The 17,462-nt window shown below is 45.5% G+C and overlaps 1 protein-coding gene across 9 annotated transcripts in view; it reads right to left on the bottom strand.

Moving 5' to 3' along the window:
- BBS9 (Bardet-Biedl syndrome 9) overlaps nucleotides 1–17,462 on the bottom strand; it is a 288,769-nt gene that overhangs the window by 38,836 nt on the left and 232,471 nt on the right. For all 9 annotated transcript variants that reach the window (XM_081146598.1, XM_081146596.1, XM_081146599.1 and 6 more), the window contains one exon: nucleotides 11,193–11,375. In XM_081146598.1, the coding sequence (XP_081002724.1) occupies nucleotides 11,193–11,375 (183 nt within the window). The remainder of the gene's footprint in view (nucleotides 1–11,192; nucleotides 11,376–17,462) is intronic.

Below are 17,462 nucleotides of genomic sequence, written 5' to 3'. Positions count from 1 at the left end.
GTGCGGGACATAAGGAATAATCATCATCATCATCTCAGGTGTAGGCATCTGATGATTTGGAGGGTGAGGCTGCCAGGATCACAGTTCACTTTGCCTGTCTTTCTGCCAAAGGGTCAGGAACCAGTCAGGGCAGCGGTGGCCTCTGGGTATCTTGGGGGAAACTGGAATGAAATTAACCCTGGTGTCTCTCTCAGCTCTCGGTCCCACAGCCTTGGGGTCACAGGCAGAACCCAGAGGAGCTTATTTCAAGACGGCTTTTTTGAGACTCAAGCCTATTCAGTCCCACTTCGCTGACCAGGTGACAAAAAGTGACATAAAGAAAGGAAGTGTCCACTGACCCCACTTTCGCTGGGAACAGTGTGGCATGAGCTCCCATTGGGCACCGCTGGGGGTCCCAGGGACAGCTAGGGAAGATTGTATGGGGCTCTGGATGTACCCAAACAGCACAATAGGGAGGCGAGGGTGCAATCTGAGTATTATTGCCAATGTGACTAATTTGTACCCAGAGACTGGTAAGACCCCAAGTACCGTGGGCCTGACAACCAGAGTGAAATTATGAAGGGAGACAGTGGGTGAATTTATTCTCATAGATAATGCAGAGTTGTCCAAGCCCCTTCTATAAGAAGTGAGAGCTTGAGACTTGGAAAGGAGCACTGGGAGGCGTCACTGTTAGCGCTACTCCACCCTCAACCTCATCAGCTATGCCACCATCCACTCTGAAAATTGGATTAGGTTACTCCTGAACTTCAATTCCTAAACCCAAATGCTCAGTTTAGCATATAAAGCACTCTGCTCCAGCTCCTGTCCCATCTTATTTGCGGCCTGTCCACCTGTGCCCACACTGACCCAGGCCTCTGCACGCGTCTCCTCTCTTTACCTGGCCAACGCCCACTCACAGCTCAGCTCAGGCACTGCCTTCCACTGGTTGAATTCACCGGCCCTCTTCAGGGCTCTGAGACTCACACGCCCAGCTCCATCTCAGCCCCGGTCTGCTCTCCCCCTTGCAGTGCCTAGCGTTCTCCGCATCCCAGCACTGTGCTTAGTAAGCAGAGGTGCTCAAGAGGTGTGTTTGCTGGACAGAGACGGTGAGACTCTGTTGGCAGGACTCTGAAGATCGTTAGTCCAGCCAGTGCGGTTTTACCAGGATCCCTTCTACAACAGCAGCCATCTGCCTAGGCGCGGCTGTCTTCACAATCCAAAATTACTACTTTGGGAGGCAGTTAATTACTTTCAGGGACATGTGTAACCAGCAAAAAGCTATTCCTATGCTGAGCCAAAATCTGCCCCGCTGGCCCTTATCCTACCCTCCAGAGCCATGCAGGGTAAATCTAACTCTCTTCTACATGACAGCACGCTGTATCTTTGAAGACGGTCGTTCAGTACCCTCTCTTCCAGAATAAACATCCCCAGTTCCTCCAGCTCTTCCTATGTAAACATGGTTTCAACTTTTCTCTCTATCCTAACCACTTGCCTTTGACTGAGTGCCAATTTGAAACACTTAAATTTATATAACTAACTAGAGAACCCCAGACTGACCCCGAGATACCAGGCTCGGGATGGAACTGCCGGGCAGGACACAGCTGTCCCTCCCATTTGCTGGGAATTCTCCCAGCCGGCCTGGCCTCCGGTTGCCTCTGTTCACTGGGCAACTGCACTGCACACTCCTGACTCACGATGATCGAACAGACGACCAACCCCAGGCCTTTCCACACTCACCGCACACTTCCCTCGAGTTTCCTGCAGTCAGCTCTCTAGACCCAAGTGCAGACTCCACTGTATACTCAGTCGAGAACTGCCTACTGTTTGCCAAAATTAGGATTTCTTTACTCTATTGACCCCATTACAGATGCCACTGGGCAAATTAAGAAACAAATTAATTATTTTAGATTGATCTTGAAAATCCTTTCAAGAGATATCAAAGACTGTGAAAACGACTTCCTACCCCAAACCATTAGAAAATTAAAAAAACACTAGTTACTATAAAGATATCACTATACAACTATCAAAATCTAAACTAGACAAATATCTAAAATTGAATTTGTATTTCAATAACATTGGAAAGAGATAAATTAAGACATAATAGTAACCAGGATGTCACTGGAGAGAACATTTTCTTTTCAAAATAAAAATAATAATTATTGATTTTTAGAGGGAGAGGAAGAAAGAGGGAGAGAGAGAACCATCAATGTGAGAGAGGAACGTCAATCGGCTGCCTCCTGCGCACCCCCCACTAGGGATTGAGCCCACACCCTGGCTGGGTGTCCTGACTGGGAATGGATCCGGCAACCTCTAGGTGCACAGGATGACACCCAGCCAACCGAGCCACACTGGCCAGGGCAGGAGAGAACATGTTTCCAAGTTGATTTTGGAGCCATTAATGAAGCCCTCTGGAGTATAAGAAGGAAAGATCCTTTGCATATATTTTGGCCTTTGTGTGCTCTGTGATCATTTCAGCATTAAAACAGTTGCTATTATTTTATAGACTACTCACTGAAGCAAGCTACTGTTTTCAAAAGCAGGTTACAGCAGCCTATTAGATCATTTCAGGAGATGTGGCACACAGTTAGCAGAGAGGTACTACAGGGTTTCCCCTCCTACTGCCAGCTCGCAGGCCAAGTGAAAACCCATGTCATGTTTAGGTATTGGGCATGGACATTTCTTTGATATAATGAGGCATGATGCCAATACTTGAGAAAGATTGCCACTAAAACACAGGATTATTATTATTGGGGGGGGGCCTGAATTGCTACATAAACTCAAATATGATAATGAAAAGGAATGTTTAGGAGGCAAAGAAAGAGCCTTTGAAATGAGAGTTTCATTAAACAAAAATGCAATGTGACAATTCACTGATCAAACATGTAGCATAATTACCTGATGACATGCGAAACAAAACTATGTGGAAATCGAGAATCTCTAGGGTGAGAGGTACCTTAGAGGCAAGCTGTTCTAACCACCTCACACCTCTGACAGGCAGAATCTAGCTGGAATACAAGCAGAAAGCACAGGGCTGCTTCAAATGACATGCTGATCCTCTCTTTGTAAGCTAACGTTTTGCATCGGACCTGGACTCCCATCTGACCTCAATGCTTTAGGGAGAGAGGAACACAAAGTAGGTCACCTGAATGATCATGAAACTCGATCTGGGGGAGCCACATTCAGTTTTAAAACAAAATAAAAAATAAATAAAAAAGCCCGGCCGGGCATGGCTCAGCGGTTAAGTATCGACCTAGGATCCAGGCGATCAGGGTTCGATTCCCAGTCAGGGCACATGCCCGGGTTGTGGGCTTGATCCCCAGTAGGGGGCGTGCAGGAGGGAGCCGATCAATGACTCTCTCATCACTGATGTTTCTCTCTCTCTCCCCCTTCCTCTCTGAAATCAATAACGATATATTAAAAACAATAACAATAAAATTTAAAAATAAATGAAACTATCAGTTGTTGAAGGAGAATCTGTAATTGTATGAAACATTATGAAAATAAACGGGGTATCAAGCAATCCCCAGAGACTCATATCTGACAATATGTTTGATTTAAGCTTTAATTCTGTGGGGAGATAGTAGAATCTATCCTTGCGTTTATTAGACTACAAGACAAGCACATGGACGAGTTTAGAGCATATATAACGGGAGTAGATTATGCCATACCTGCAAGTAAAGTTGACAAGAGAGTGAAAGCCAGAATTCACAGGGAGGAAATGAAAACCAATCTGCTCTAAAAGAGGGTGGATAGCGGGGTAAACAGAAGACACTATGTTGGGTGAAGAAAAAAGCACTATTCACCCTGGCTTGATGGAAAGAAGTGTGTGCCCAGAACCAAACGGGGAAGCTGGGAGCCACAGAAGATGAGTTTCAGGAAGGAGATAAGGTGGAGCCAAGGGCTTGGAAGTCCTGACTGCCTGGCACTGGAGTCCAAGTTGAACCAGGGTCAGAGAGGCACAGAAAGTGTGACCTGAGGGCAGTGGGTGGAGCCTAGCAGAGACCTGCAGGGCAGGCAAGGAAGAGACCTGGGCAGAAAGGCCAGTTCAAATGCCACCCAAGAAAGCCAGGCACAATCACAAGGACACAAGCCAAGGGGATCTCGCAGAAACATTTCCAAATGAACAATGTGAATGTGACGAAGCCACGCCACAAGGCGCAGGTCTGCGTGCTGTGACAGACAGAGAGCCCTGGTTTTAGAGGGGCGAGTCACCAGCATCCGTGGTGCATGTCCAAATACAAGGTCCCAGAAATGTCAAAATCAGCTCTTCCTAATTGTAGACTTAAACTAGGTTGCATAAAGGTATTTTAAGGAAACTGAACTAATGTAAGTCCATGCAGCCAGGAATCAAACAGTCTGAGGCTGAGGAGGGTCACTGCTGTCCTCACTGTGGTCATGTGGGTTTTACTCATTTAGGTATTTATATGTAAATCACACCTTATTTCAAAAAGGATCTGAGCTCCATACAGGAGAGTGAAGCCTCAATTAATCAATTCTCTGTTCATGTGTTCAGTCTCTCTACTCTTCAATGCATAAATAATATTGAGTGTGTCCATATTTGATACACATGAGCCAAGTTTTAAAAAAATTACACATCGACACTCATCCACTGTATTCTACTTGGCTCCAATTCTGATGTATTTCAACTATTTCAATTTATAATAGCCAGCAAGTCACCAGGAAGGCTCCGAAATGTGTTAGATAAACCTTGGGAAGCAAAAGAGTTGCATCTAACCAGCAACAACGCAGGGAGTGTGGCCATTATGAACATAAAACTAATTCTTTCATGTTTATCTTGCTGGCTAAGATCACGGGAATTACCAAAATATTTACTTTCTGCACCGTGTTCCCATAGACAGTCGTAACTGTGATGATCCTTTCACACTCATAGAAGGCGGGCTTCATACTGACACCAGACTTCCTCCCTTTGTTTGCCTTTTAAGAAGAGGTCATTAATAACGGTAACAATGAGGCATCTCCGTCGTCACTCAGCCCCGACAGGAGGCACAATGGCCCTGACATCAAACCTGACCTGTGACGTGCGAGCCTTTAAGCCTCATAAGTGAACCTCGGTAAGTCCCTCCCCACAACAGGACTTCCTATCGTAAACATCTGTTTTCTCACACGAACCACACTGAACATGTTAAAAATAAGTTTCTCTTTCCCCATCAGCTTGCAAAAGGAATCAGTAGTCAAAAAGTAAGGCTGAGGGTTCAAATCTCCATCCTCACTGTCCCGGGGGATTCTAAAGTTCGCTACTAGAGAAGGCAACTAGTAAACCCTTAAGAACACCATGCAGCTTTTCTTCTTCAAACAGGAGACAATATCCACTGAAGATAACACATGCACTTTGAAAGAAACGACAAGGTCACGCAAAATGCTATGCGATGTGCCACATGTTCCTTCCAGCTCCCAGGCTGTACACAATCGGGGCCCCAAACCAGTGCACTGTTGCTCGTATCGCTGGAGACTCCTCCGGAGACACGTGGAGCGCAAATGACACCTGGATCAAAAGTCTGAGATGGCCCATTTGGGAACACTCACACTCCTGCCATCCCGCCACCCACCGGGCGTCACGTAAAGGACCCTAGTCCTCTAAGCCGCTAAGAAAATGGGAGGCAGACCTGCTCAGAGACCAGGAAGGGCACAGAGGGGTCATCCACGTCCCGGCTCCAGGCAACAGTGACCTTTTCCAGCGCCGTATTCAGGAGCAGGAGCCACGTGAGGCTCAACAGGAAAGAATCCCTGAGGGTTGCGGGCCCACCGCTGCCGCATGAGGAGGGGGAGCGGCACTCCCGCCAGCTTCTGCCTGCCCCCCGTGTAGGCGCGTACACCCCCCAGAGAAGTTTCTGGTTCCTGGGAGAAGGTCTGGTTGTTCTGCGTACGACCAGGCTGACCCCAGAATATCAGACGTAAGGGCTGCTGACGCTAACATCAAGCCAGTTCCCACCCGACTTCGTTCATTTCTTCAAATGTGCGCAAGTTGTTCGCCCACCTGACAAAGCCCTTCCTCGCTTAACGAGCTGCAGTGCAGCGCAACAGGGCTCTGCGGAGACGAGGCCGGTCCCGGACGCGCTGGCTAACGTGGCGGCCACTCGCCATGCGGGCTGGAGAGCAATCCAAACGCAGCTGGTGCGACTGGGGAACCGGAATCTTAATTTGATTTCACTTTAATTTATTCCAATTTCAATTTAAAGAGCCATATAGGGCAAGTGACCACCATATTAGAGGGCAAGTATGTTTACGGCTAAAAATGACCAGGATTTGTTTGCTGGCAACGCTGAAGCAAATCCACAAAGGATGGGATGCGTTTTGTTTCCCAGGCATGCTAAGTGCCTAGAACACTGCCTGAAACATGGCAGGTACTGAATAAATATTCCCCAAATGAATAAATGACTGAATAAGAGATCTGCCCTGTTAGGCCAGCCCCGAGGTGCGCACAGTTTTACAGCCTTTGGCTTCTGCACGGCATCGTGGGTAATATCACAATTAAATGCGCTCTCAGACTCAAGCCAGTACCACAAGCCTCCCTGATCCAAGCAGAGACAGTGTTTTCTCTAGAACCTCTGGGCACAGAGTGTTAGGAGATGCAGGTTTTAATTCTGCGCTGAGAATTCAAATTCTCTGAAATACACTCAGTCCCCAACCTGAAAAGTAAGAAAACAACATTTCAGAGTTGCCCTGTAAGGCACTCTGGTAGGACATCATTTTGGGTAAAAACTCTCCTTCATCACGGGAAGACGGGAGGGATAATACCCTATTATTGAGTCCACTATGAATACGAGGTTAAGAGCTCTTTTCAGAGACCCCAAATAGAACATTCAATGTTTTTCTTAAGGTGAGAGAGAGTATCCTCACCAAACTCATCTGGCATATAGAGCTTCCGGCATCTTAAAAAAATCACATACAATAGTCTGCAATACCGGCATTTATTTGTCCCCAAAATAGTATTAAGTGGCAAAAACGGGGAGGAATTACTAATGGGACAGATCAAAGAAAACAATGATGAATTCTGTTCCAAATGAGGTGATTTTTTAAAAATAACTGATAGTATAGTGCAAAGAACATTACTTTCATCAGCAATGATAAGCTCTAAATATTTTTGCTTTGTGAATCATTTGTCATTAAGAAGGAATTTTCCAGAATTGACTAGGGCACCTACCCTGCATTGTAACACATGCACCTAAATGAAATACAACAAACCAGTATGTGGTACCGCATAAAACGTAAATAAAGCATCTTCTGATCATTCTCAGCACTTGTGGGGACATCTGACCTTGAACAGAGAGTCTCTGCCGAAAACGATGTCCACATGTCTAAAGCTCTCCCCCTCACACATGCACTCTGCCATCCACCCTCCACCAAACCGTCTAAATTACATTCAGATTTTTGTGGTGCCGTAATAACTTCAATATGGGATGTATTTTCAACATTCTGGTCAGAGGCTCCTTTTTTCCCCACCTCGCCCTCCTTCCAAGTTATTTCAGGCTTGCATATTTCATTTTCACATCTCAGCGGGATGCCCATCACATAACATTTATTTGTGAGGTCTGGAGGCATAATGTGGGGGATTGGGAATGAGCATGTCGAGACCGCATACTGCGTGCGTACGTCTTCAAGAATGAAGGATCCCTTTTTTCTCCAGATATATAAGCTGTCTCACCAGTATAAGTCCAACGTGAATACCGCAGCCTAATTAAAGATGAAGAGCGTAGCAGGCAGTATTAAAATGTCTTTTCTCATTCATTCTTCTCCGAGTTATGTTTTTATCAAATGTCCTGTCTCATTAATAACTCCAATAGACATAATGAGTGTACACGCCTTCTAACCTCAGCAAATTTAGGAGAGCTGGGAGAATGTGCCCCATGTGTTTGGGGAGGTAGGACAGCAGAGAATACAGAGGCAGGCTGGGCAGAAGGGGCTTTGGGAGGATGTTGGGTCCACTCACCTGCCCCCAGGGATGAACAGACGTACATGCTCCCAGCAAAGAAGGCCATTTTTAAGGATCTCGAGAGTCGGAAATCCCACGATCTCTCTTGGGATGCAGTTCCTACATTTGAGAACGTTTATTTCTAGGAAGTGCTTCCTTTGGGTCTAGCCCTGCTTCAGGAGCCTATGAACTGTGCAGTCACTCGGGCGGCCCCTGCTCAGAAGGGCCCCCACCTGCTTTGACACTTGCTGTCGCCATCGTGAAATTCTTAATAATTTTATCTTTGAACTTGGGTTTTGTACGTGAAGTCTGAGGGGACAAGCATGTGTGGGCGGGGAGATGCACCCCCTTCCTCTCTGCCCCATTCCCATACGGCCCGTGAGCTCAATCCTGGGGGGCCCACGTGGGCAGAGACTCGAGTCCAGGGAAGGCATGTCACACCCGGGCTGGCTGAGCAGGGACACTGGCAGCTCTGGGAGGCTTTACACCTGAACCGGAACTTGTTTTGAATGAAGAAAGAAGGAAACAGGACTGACTGAGGAAGCCCGGTACACCCCTGCCACTCCTGTGTCACCCACCCCGTGCGCTGAAGGAGGAGCCAAAGAAGGGCCAGGAAAGAGCGAGGAGCTGGGCCCCGGGACCTTCCTTACTCATCGGAGGCAGAGAGTGTGGGGACATGTGCGAGTCACAAGAAGTGAAATACAGACAGTTAGGTTTTGTGCAAACTCCACAGCTCTAAGAGAACAAAACACATTTGCATGCAGGGGCTATGAAACACAAATCGTCTCACTGTGATGATTCCAAGTATGAGTTTAACGCTCTCCCGTTTGTATTAAAACTGGCGAAGCCCATTATAAAGATTAATGGTAAAATTCACGCTAACAATTCAAATTTTTCATTTCTCTGTATTTAGAACAACATAATACAGCAAATAAAAACTCCATGACGAGGGAGAGACTGCAGAGAGTAAAAAGCTTTGTTTTTTAGCAACTGTTCTAACAGCATTTCAGCCCTTTTTCTGCTTTGATTTGAACAGGAACCTGCATTTCCATTGTGCCCTGGGCCCTGTGACTCACACAGCTGGCCCTGCCTGCTGCCTCAAGCTCCCGGTCACACCCGCTGCACCCGGCCTGCCAGCCACCTGTTAGCTTCCCCCCGGCCCCCATTCGTTCACCCAGCAGAGACTGACTGCACTAGGGCGAGACACTGTGCCAGGCGCTGAAATACAGACATGAGTAAGACAGTCCCCACCCTCAAGTGAGGCCGAGGCGACACATAACCGAAGCGGTAACAACACCTACCATGCATGACTTTAGTGAGAGCTTAAATAATAGACATAAACTGTATAAGCCACTCCCAACACTGATTAGCACTCTATTCAGTGATCTCATTAAACCTTATGACAACTTATTGGCTAGGTTCTGTTACTGTTTCCATCTTATAGCTACCGAAGCAGAGATTTTGAGCAGTGGAACCAGGGACTGAGGCCACCCACATCTTTTTGACTAAATCTGAGCTCCTAAGTGTCAGTCATCATTCTTTTTAATGTAATTCTAACCCATCTTCTCTATTTTCTATTATTACAATGTCTACATTTCCACCTTCTCAAAGGTCAATGTTAGCTGTAATTTTATTTTATCTACCTAAAGTGTACTCTTAATTTTTTCCAAATTATTTATTAGTATTTTGTTTAGGATATAAAATATAGCTTGGTTTTTTAAAAAATATGACAATCTTTTGACCCAACTGTAGGAAATTAGATTCAACTGATAAAGCTTATTCTTTTCAAAATCATACTCATGGCCTTGCTAAACTGCAGTGTACTGGTTAAAAACATGTACTTTGGAAGCAGCCATAACTGAGTCCAAATCCAGCTCTACCCAACTAGTTTAGGAAAGGGACTTCTCTCAAAGCCTGAATTTTCCTGTATGAACAATGAGGGTGAAAATAGTACCTTAACTGCCTTTAGGGCCATGCAGAAATTTAAATAAGATGATCCTTCTAAAACATTTAAAATAGCATCTGGTACCTAGGAAGCACTAAAGATGTTATTTTTAGTACGATGATTTTTAGTAGCATGTTCTCATACCTATGTTTAAAAATAGATTTGAAATGATTTTTTTCTTGAAATGGTTTCCTCCAAGATAGAAACTAAGTTCAAGGGTCTCTAATTTCCAAGAAGGATACTATTTCTTTGTAATAAAAGCATGCAAAAAGTTCCCCCAATGGCCTATGATTTGGCTTTGAGTGGTGGGTACATAGTGCCATATACAGATCTTGTAACATAGAAATCCACACCTGAAACCTATATGATCCTATTAACCAATGTCACCCCAATAAACTTAATTTAAAGTAAATTAATTAATTAACAACAAAAAGTTCCCCTAAAATGGCAGCTGGTGGTTGTAGATACCTCTAGAATTCAAGGGATTTGAGACATTTTTATTTAAATGATCCTCTACCCACAACTCCAAATACAAGCCTCCATTTCCCCCCTTCTCATTCTAAACTGCCTATTCAAAGGGTCAAGGGTAAAAGAGTTTACAAACTGTATATAAAGAACCAAACAGCCCCAGCAGATTTGCTCAGTGGTTAGAGCGCTGGCCCTGGAACTGAAGGGTCCCAGGTTCCATTCCCGCCGAGGGCACGTACCTCGGTCACAGGCTCGATCTCCCGCCCTAGTTGGGGACGTGCAGGAGGCAGCCGATCGATGTGTCTCTCACATCGATGTTTCTCTCTCTCTCCCTCTCTCTGAAAAGCGTGGAAAAAATATCCTCAGGTGAGGATTAAAACGAAAAAACACGGAACTATGTAAATGTCGTGAAACGCTCCTGTCATCAGCACGGCAGCCTAGGTCTCTCTCACCCTAGGGTGACGCTCGCCTTGAAGGCCATGGAACGAGTGGAAAGGGCTGAGCTGTTTTCTCCGGCAGGGGAGGCATGGGCTGGCCAGCCTGAAGGTTCGCTGCGTCACCCAGCAGGCAAACGACTGCGCCCCTGGTCTCGGTGCGTGAAGAGCACATGAAAAACAGACTGGGTGCCACATAAAAAGGACTATATACCTATTTTTAAAACAGCTCTAGGAAAAAAGGCTTTTATTTGACATTTTTATAATGATTTAAAAAAAAGGAAAACAGGATTTGGTTTAAAAAAAAAAAAAAAAAAAGCAACCCCAAACCATCATTCGATACCTTAAAAAACATGATGGCCATGTGAGAGCTTCCTAAAACTGCAATCTTTTCCATAACAGTGGCTGTCACCACAGCAGACGCGTGGGTCCTTACCAATTCCTGAGTGTCATGCTGCAGAGGCAGAAACGCCGCCTCCAGGATGGCCACCTGGTCGGCACTGAGCTTCTGCCACAGCCCAATCAACAGGATCACCAGGTGGGTGGCACTTCTCAGCCTGGTGAATGACTGGCACAGACGGTCCTGGTTTTCCTCCACGGCATCTGCTAGAGCGATTACCTGCAGGAATGACGAACTTCGGTTAGGGACAATTTCACAATTCTTGGGCCCTCCACAAATTACATTTGGCGCACTCTTGTTTTTCTTTCAAACAACTTGATGAGCTTCGTCTCCCCAAACGCAAGCTATGTTGAGTAATAAGAGAGTTATCATTCATCTGCTCACTTCCTTCTTAAAAAAAAAAAAAAAAAATGCCCAAAGTAATTCCAAATCCATATGGCCTGGAGATAAAAATACCCATGAAATCGGCTTAATGGGGACCTTGTTCAGCGTCTGCGTCACTGTCGATTGACCTTTTACAATATATGATAATCAAAGTAGCCTCTAGTATGGTTATCACAGTCTTTAACACTAGCCACAGAGATGGATCGATTTAAAAACTTCTTATCAAAATTAGTGCATTTGCCTTAAAATTTAAAATAATAACTTCATTACACCCTTTTCAGAAAATCACTATTTCCCTATGATTCTTCTTCATCCGTTTCATGGTTGGAACATCAGTATTTCTTTATTACATCCAAAAGGCAGACAATATTCAAACGTTTAGCCAGTGGAGCAATGTGTCATTCTGAACACAAGTGTCTGGCACCAGCCCACAGGGACCTGAAAGGAAAAAAACTATTTGGGGCGTGTTAGCTTTACAAGGCTAAGTCTACTTAGGATAAAATGGGCAGCAGTGAGTAGAATGGGCTTTTTTTTCCATGCCCTTGAATAATCCTGTGGAAAAAAGAGCTAAAGCGACAATTGAATGGAGCATCCAAGACTGCCCATTGGTATTTTATGTTATTTTGATGTCCTGGTGAATTTTGTACTCATTAAAAGCAATAAACTGACTGGCCCAAAGGCTCAAGGCATCTGACAGCCCCCAGAATGAGAAAAGCAAAAGGCAAGCTCCTTCCTGCAAGTCCCCATCAGCGTGGGGACTGGGGCTCCTCTGAGTTTCCGAGTCTCATGCAGATGATCCACATTCAGGGACATTTCATGGGCTACTGACACTGGCCCAGAGAGCTTGTTAAAAAATCATCATTCAAACAAGTAGACTCTACAGCTATGTGGTCTCCCAAATTCCATGGAGGGAGAGGCGCTGGAGGGGGACAGGCTCGGGGTGTCTGGGGGACACTGGAAGAGAGGTATCGGTGAGAGAAAAAGCAGCTGAAGGTCCTGGCCTGACAATGCCAGGCAGGCTGGGATGCTGTGCCACTTGGCTCAGGGGGGGCAGGAGTTACAAGAGGCAATCCCAGTTCACATTCAGTTCCCCAGGGAGCCCTGGACCAAGGTCAGCAGTACGATCAAGTGCACTGCCTACTATGCGCCCAGTACTGCGCTGCCTTCCTTTGTGTTCAGAAGAAGCTCAAGATATCTTAAGCCCATGAGGATCTTATAATTTGTTGGACAGAAACATACATGCACAACCAATTAGTGGAAAGAAACATCACTGTAATAATGTCCTAATTATGCAGAACACAAAGTAAGTGTGAAAGAAGTTACCAAAGGGACAAATTATTCCAGGCCTGAGTTAATATCCCTGGGGCCCTTTTCGCTCAGATGAGGCTTGGAACTCATCCCTTCCCCATGACTTCAAGCAGTCCCCTCAAAGGGACAGAAGGAGGCCACTTTCCTTAAACCGAAACACCTGGACTCATCTGCTGCCCCTGCCCCATCCATGATTACAACCGACTCCTGTTCAAGTCTGACTTTATATTTCCTCCCTCCTGTGACTGTTACCAATCAAGCCTCACTGTGGGGCCACGATACTATGGCACAGATGCCTACTGTTGGTAAGTCCAAATCCTACAGAGACCAAGGCCATATACACCTCCCGAGTGCCAGGTATGTGCAGAAATGTGTAGGAAGCACTATAGGGAATCCAACAGCAACAGGTCTCACCTCCACTTCCGAGAGTTTATAATGGAGGGAGGAAAACAGGTCAAGGGGACAAATGTGGCCCATGCAGGGAAGACCCTAAAGAGGCGGCATTACCACTGGATTGTTAATGATAATCCGTCCAGTGAACTGAGCACAGACTGCAGGCCCAGCACTCTGCTCTGGGCCTTCCGTCAGCTCATCTCCACTGTGGCTTGGCTGCCATGGTCTCTACTTTACAAACGGTGCCTCTGAGGCTCAGCAGATGTAAGGAACTTGGCGGGTACTGTGCACAGGGCACACAAACTGTGCCCTTGCTCAGAAGGGCTCCCTGGCTGCTTCGGCGCCCTGCTGTCTCTGTCTTGAAATTCTTAATTTTACTTCTGAATTTGTGCTTCGTAAGTGAAGTCAGGGGGCTAATGGAGCACGGGCATGAGCAGAGGAGATGTGTCACGAGCTCCTAGAGTTAAGTGCTCGCAGATTTGCATTTAACACGGCATCGCATAATGGTGATTAATGATCAATTTCACACTAACGATTTAAATTTTTCATTTTTCCTTACTTGGTATGACATTAGCTAGAAAATAAAAGATACCACCAGGTGTGAACGGGAGCCCAGTGAAGAAAGGAGAAAGCGTTACATTTCAGTAGCCGTTTTCGTGGCACTTTCTTCTTGCCTTTTAACAAGGCCCAGAATTTTCACTTTGCACTGGGGACAGCAAATCAGGTAGCCAGCTTGACCATCGCGTAGTAACCGGAGGCCCGGATTCAGACTCTGAGTCTCTCTCTCTAAAGCCTGCACGAGCCCTGAAGGCCCTCCCAGGTTCAGAGAAGGGCCTCCCTCTGGCTGAGTGTGAGGGGCTCTGAAACGAGGGGTGGGGGAAGAGGCAGCGGCTCTAGCCATCTCAGGAGAGAAAACCAACTATTCAATTATTGGGAATTTTGTGAGCCAGCTGTTCAACAGGGCCATTATAAAAAATTAAATTACATAAAATTAAATAAATTACATTAAAACAAAGGTAATAAACACTCAAAGTACTTCCTGATGATTTTACTATTACCTAAGTCCTTGAGGTGACTTATGTTCATTGTCCCTGCAGATTGGAAACAGAAATGGCTGTTGCCCATTTCTTCCCATATCTGCATTTTGTGACCTCATGCTGGTCGTCTGAAGCTAGTCACAGGGGAAGTATTGATGACAAGGAGGTCAACAATTGTACAAAGCCAGCCTTTCCACCACCTCTCTCCCCCAGGGAACCGGTTGTTAATTATTTACCAGCATGTCACTTGGAAAATGTACCTGAAATCTGGCCTCAAGAATAGATACTGGGACTACATCAAAGTAAAAAGCTTCTGCAGAGCAAAAGAAACCACCATCAAAATGACAAGGGAACCCACTGTATGAGAGCACATATTTGCTAATGATACATCTGATGAATGGATTAAAAAGCTGTGGAACATTTACACAATGGAATACTATGCAGCTGTATTAAAAAAAAAAAAGAAGTATCTCTTACTCTTTGCAATAGCATGGATGGACCTGGAGATTATCATGCTAAGCGAAATAAGTCAGGCAAAGAAAGACAAATATCACATGATCTCACTCATATGTGGAATCTAATGAACAAAATAAACATGAGCAAAATAGATCCAGAGACAGAAGCATGGAACAGACTGACAAATCTCAGAGGGAAGGTGGGGGAGAGATTAATCAAAGAACTATGCATATATGCATAGCCCATGGACACAGACAATAGTGTGGTGAAGGCCTAGGGAGGGGCAGGAGCCAGGTGGAGGGAGGCAAGGAGGGGAAAAGGGGGGGACATCTAAAAAAAGAACAGATACTGTATATGGGGGCTTTCAAAATGAAGGAAACAACTTGACTGAATGCATTAAAGCAGAAAAGTGGAGGCTGCTTGTTCAGAGAAGAACAAACATTCCACTTTGGGAAGTGCAGTTGATAAGACAAGAAAAGGTAACGTGGACAACTGCTGTCAAAGAACTGCCATGTCAAGATGAAGAACATTCACTTGATGCTGTAGGTACTAGGGAGCCGTGGAGTATTCAGAGTGAGGGCATTTCCTGGTGGAAGTGATGCTCTTAGCAGCTATCGGTTCACTGTAAACATTTGGGGCATTAGCTGGGACTCAGGAGAGGCTTTTACACACGTTCCTCACTGTCCAGGGAAAATTCTTGCTAAGTGTAACAGCATGTCAGCTCTCGGACCCACCCAACTTGCTAAACACAGCTGTGGTGGAAGAATGACTTCTCGGTGAGACAGCGGCCCAAGCCACAGGATCTTTCCTGAGCAGGGCCCAAAATACATCAGGCCGGGAGAAGCACCATGTCTCCAAGTCCCAGTCTCTCCCTGGATATATTCCTATGCCATTGTGGAAAGAGTCTGCTATCCCCCAAATGGTCCCAGCAACTGGAAAGAAAGGGGGTAAACAATCCCTCATGTAAATTACCCCCAAGGAAAATCTTCCTGACCTACTGGCCAGCGTGAAATACTAAACAGATCTCTATGCTCTCCATTTGGTTTTGCACGTATTGGCCAAGTTTACTCTGTCCTCTGCGAGAGCCAAATGAATTTAGCAGAATTAACAGAATGAAAGGGGATGGAAAAACTGGACCCATCAAGACTCAGATCGGACTGAGGCCTAGAAGATTTCACAGCTCACCTGGAACTGAGAAAATGGGGCCAAGCAGCTGTAGGAGGCAAATTTGAAGGAGAGGGGGTCTTTCGGTGCTCATCACGGGCCATGCAAGATGAACGTCCCCTGGTGTTCAACAGAACACAGCCAGGGAAGGCCTTAGAAAACAATAATTGCTAACGATTTCAAGTGCAATGTGTTGATGGCCTTTGTTTTGCTTTTCCAAATTGAAGGTTTCCAAATAAAATGGAGACCCTAGAGGACATCGCTGTCCCACTGCCATATCAGTTGATGCCAAAGTAATGAGGCAGAGGCCCAGGGAGCTGCTTGCAGGAAAAGGCTCAACTCATAAAGTGAGTGTGAAATTAATCCCAAATACTCCCCGCTGCCAAGAGAGGCTCTGAAATTGGTTACAGGAAAGCAGCAGCAGCAACAGCAGAGCAGACATGAATCATGCTACGTGAACACGGACATGTCCAATTTCTTCACCTAAACTGACCGTCAGATCTGCCCCCAAATCTCCCGTGTGGCACACAGCACCCCACTACACAGCTACCTGGCTGTCATTTACTGAGCTCCGACTGTGGCCAGGCAATGGGCTCATGCTGTTGTACCAGGACTACCATTGGGTCCTCATGACAACCCTCTAGGACAGAAACTGTTGCCCCCCTTGGCCTTTTTCTGATGAGGAGACAGAAGCATACAGTTCTGATAAGCTTCTAGCTCACATGGACTAGGGGGAAGGCGGGGATTCCCAGCCTGTCTTCTGGTTCCCCATTGGGTGTCTTATCTTCTGGAATGTATACAGTTGGCCCTAAAATAACCCAGAAGGTTTTTGTCTTGATAATCAAACAAAGATATGAAGGGAAAATACTACTAATATATCACATCTATCCTAGGCATATGTAATTTCGTTAAGTTTTCCCATCATTGGGGCTTTTAACATGAGGTCAACTTAAGCTGAAAACTCCCAGGTTGGTTTCTGCCTGAAGACTCAATATAAAGGAAATTAGTCCATAATTTGTAAAGTACGGGAAGTTAACAGAGTAAGTTTTTTCCCCTCTTAAAAAGAGAATTGTATTATGCTCCAGACAGCTCAAAATCATGAAGACTTTAGAAAACAGCTATTTTTCTAAAGACCCCCTTTAGTGAGACTATTTTTATTAATGGAATGATTCGTTTATTTTCTATAAATCTCAGGTTACAATGTTTTCAGTGGTCTAAGCAAGTGAATGGTCTCTAATAATAATTTTTCAACATTTATGGAGGGTTCTCTAGGACCCAGACACTGGGCTAACCTCTTTACAGAAATTATTTCATTCTCAAAGCTATTTCATGAGGAAGATACCATTATTGTCCCCATCTTAAAAATAAGGAAACAGTTGCAGAGAGGGTCATGCAGTTAGTAAGCGGCGGAGCCAGGATTCATACCCAGGCAACCTGACCCAAGAAACGTCACCAAGTACCACTGCCTGCGTGAATTCCTGCCTGCACACTGGTTTCATCACAGGCCCTCCGTGGAACAAATTCTATGAGAAGCTTCCCAGTGGGAGGTTTCATCTTTGCTGAT

This window comes from Miniopterus schreibersii (genome assembly GCF_964146895.1).
Source record: "Miniopterus schreibersii genome assembly, chromosome: 9".
Lineage (NCBI taxonomy): Eukaryota > Metazoa > Chordata > Mammalia > Chiroptera > Miniopteridae > Miniopterus > Miniopterus schreibersii.
This window is presented reverse-complemented; position numbering and strand designations above follow the sequence as displayed.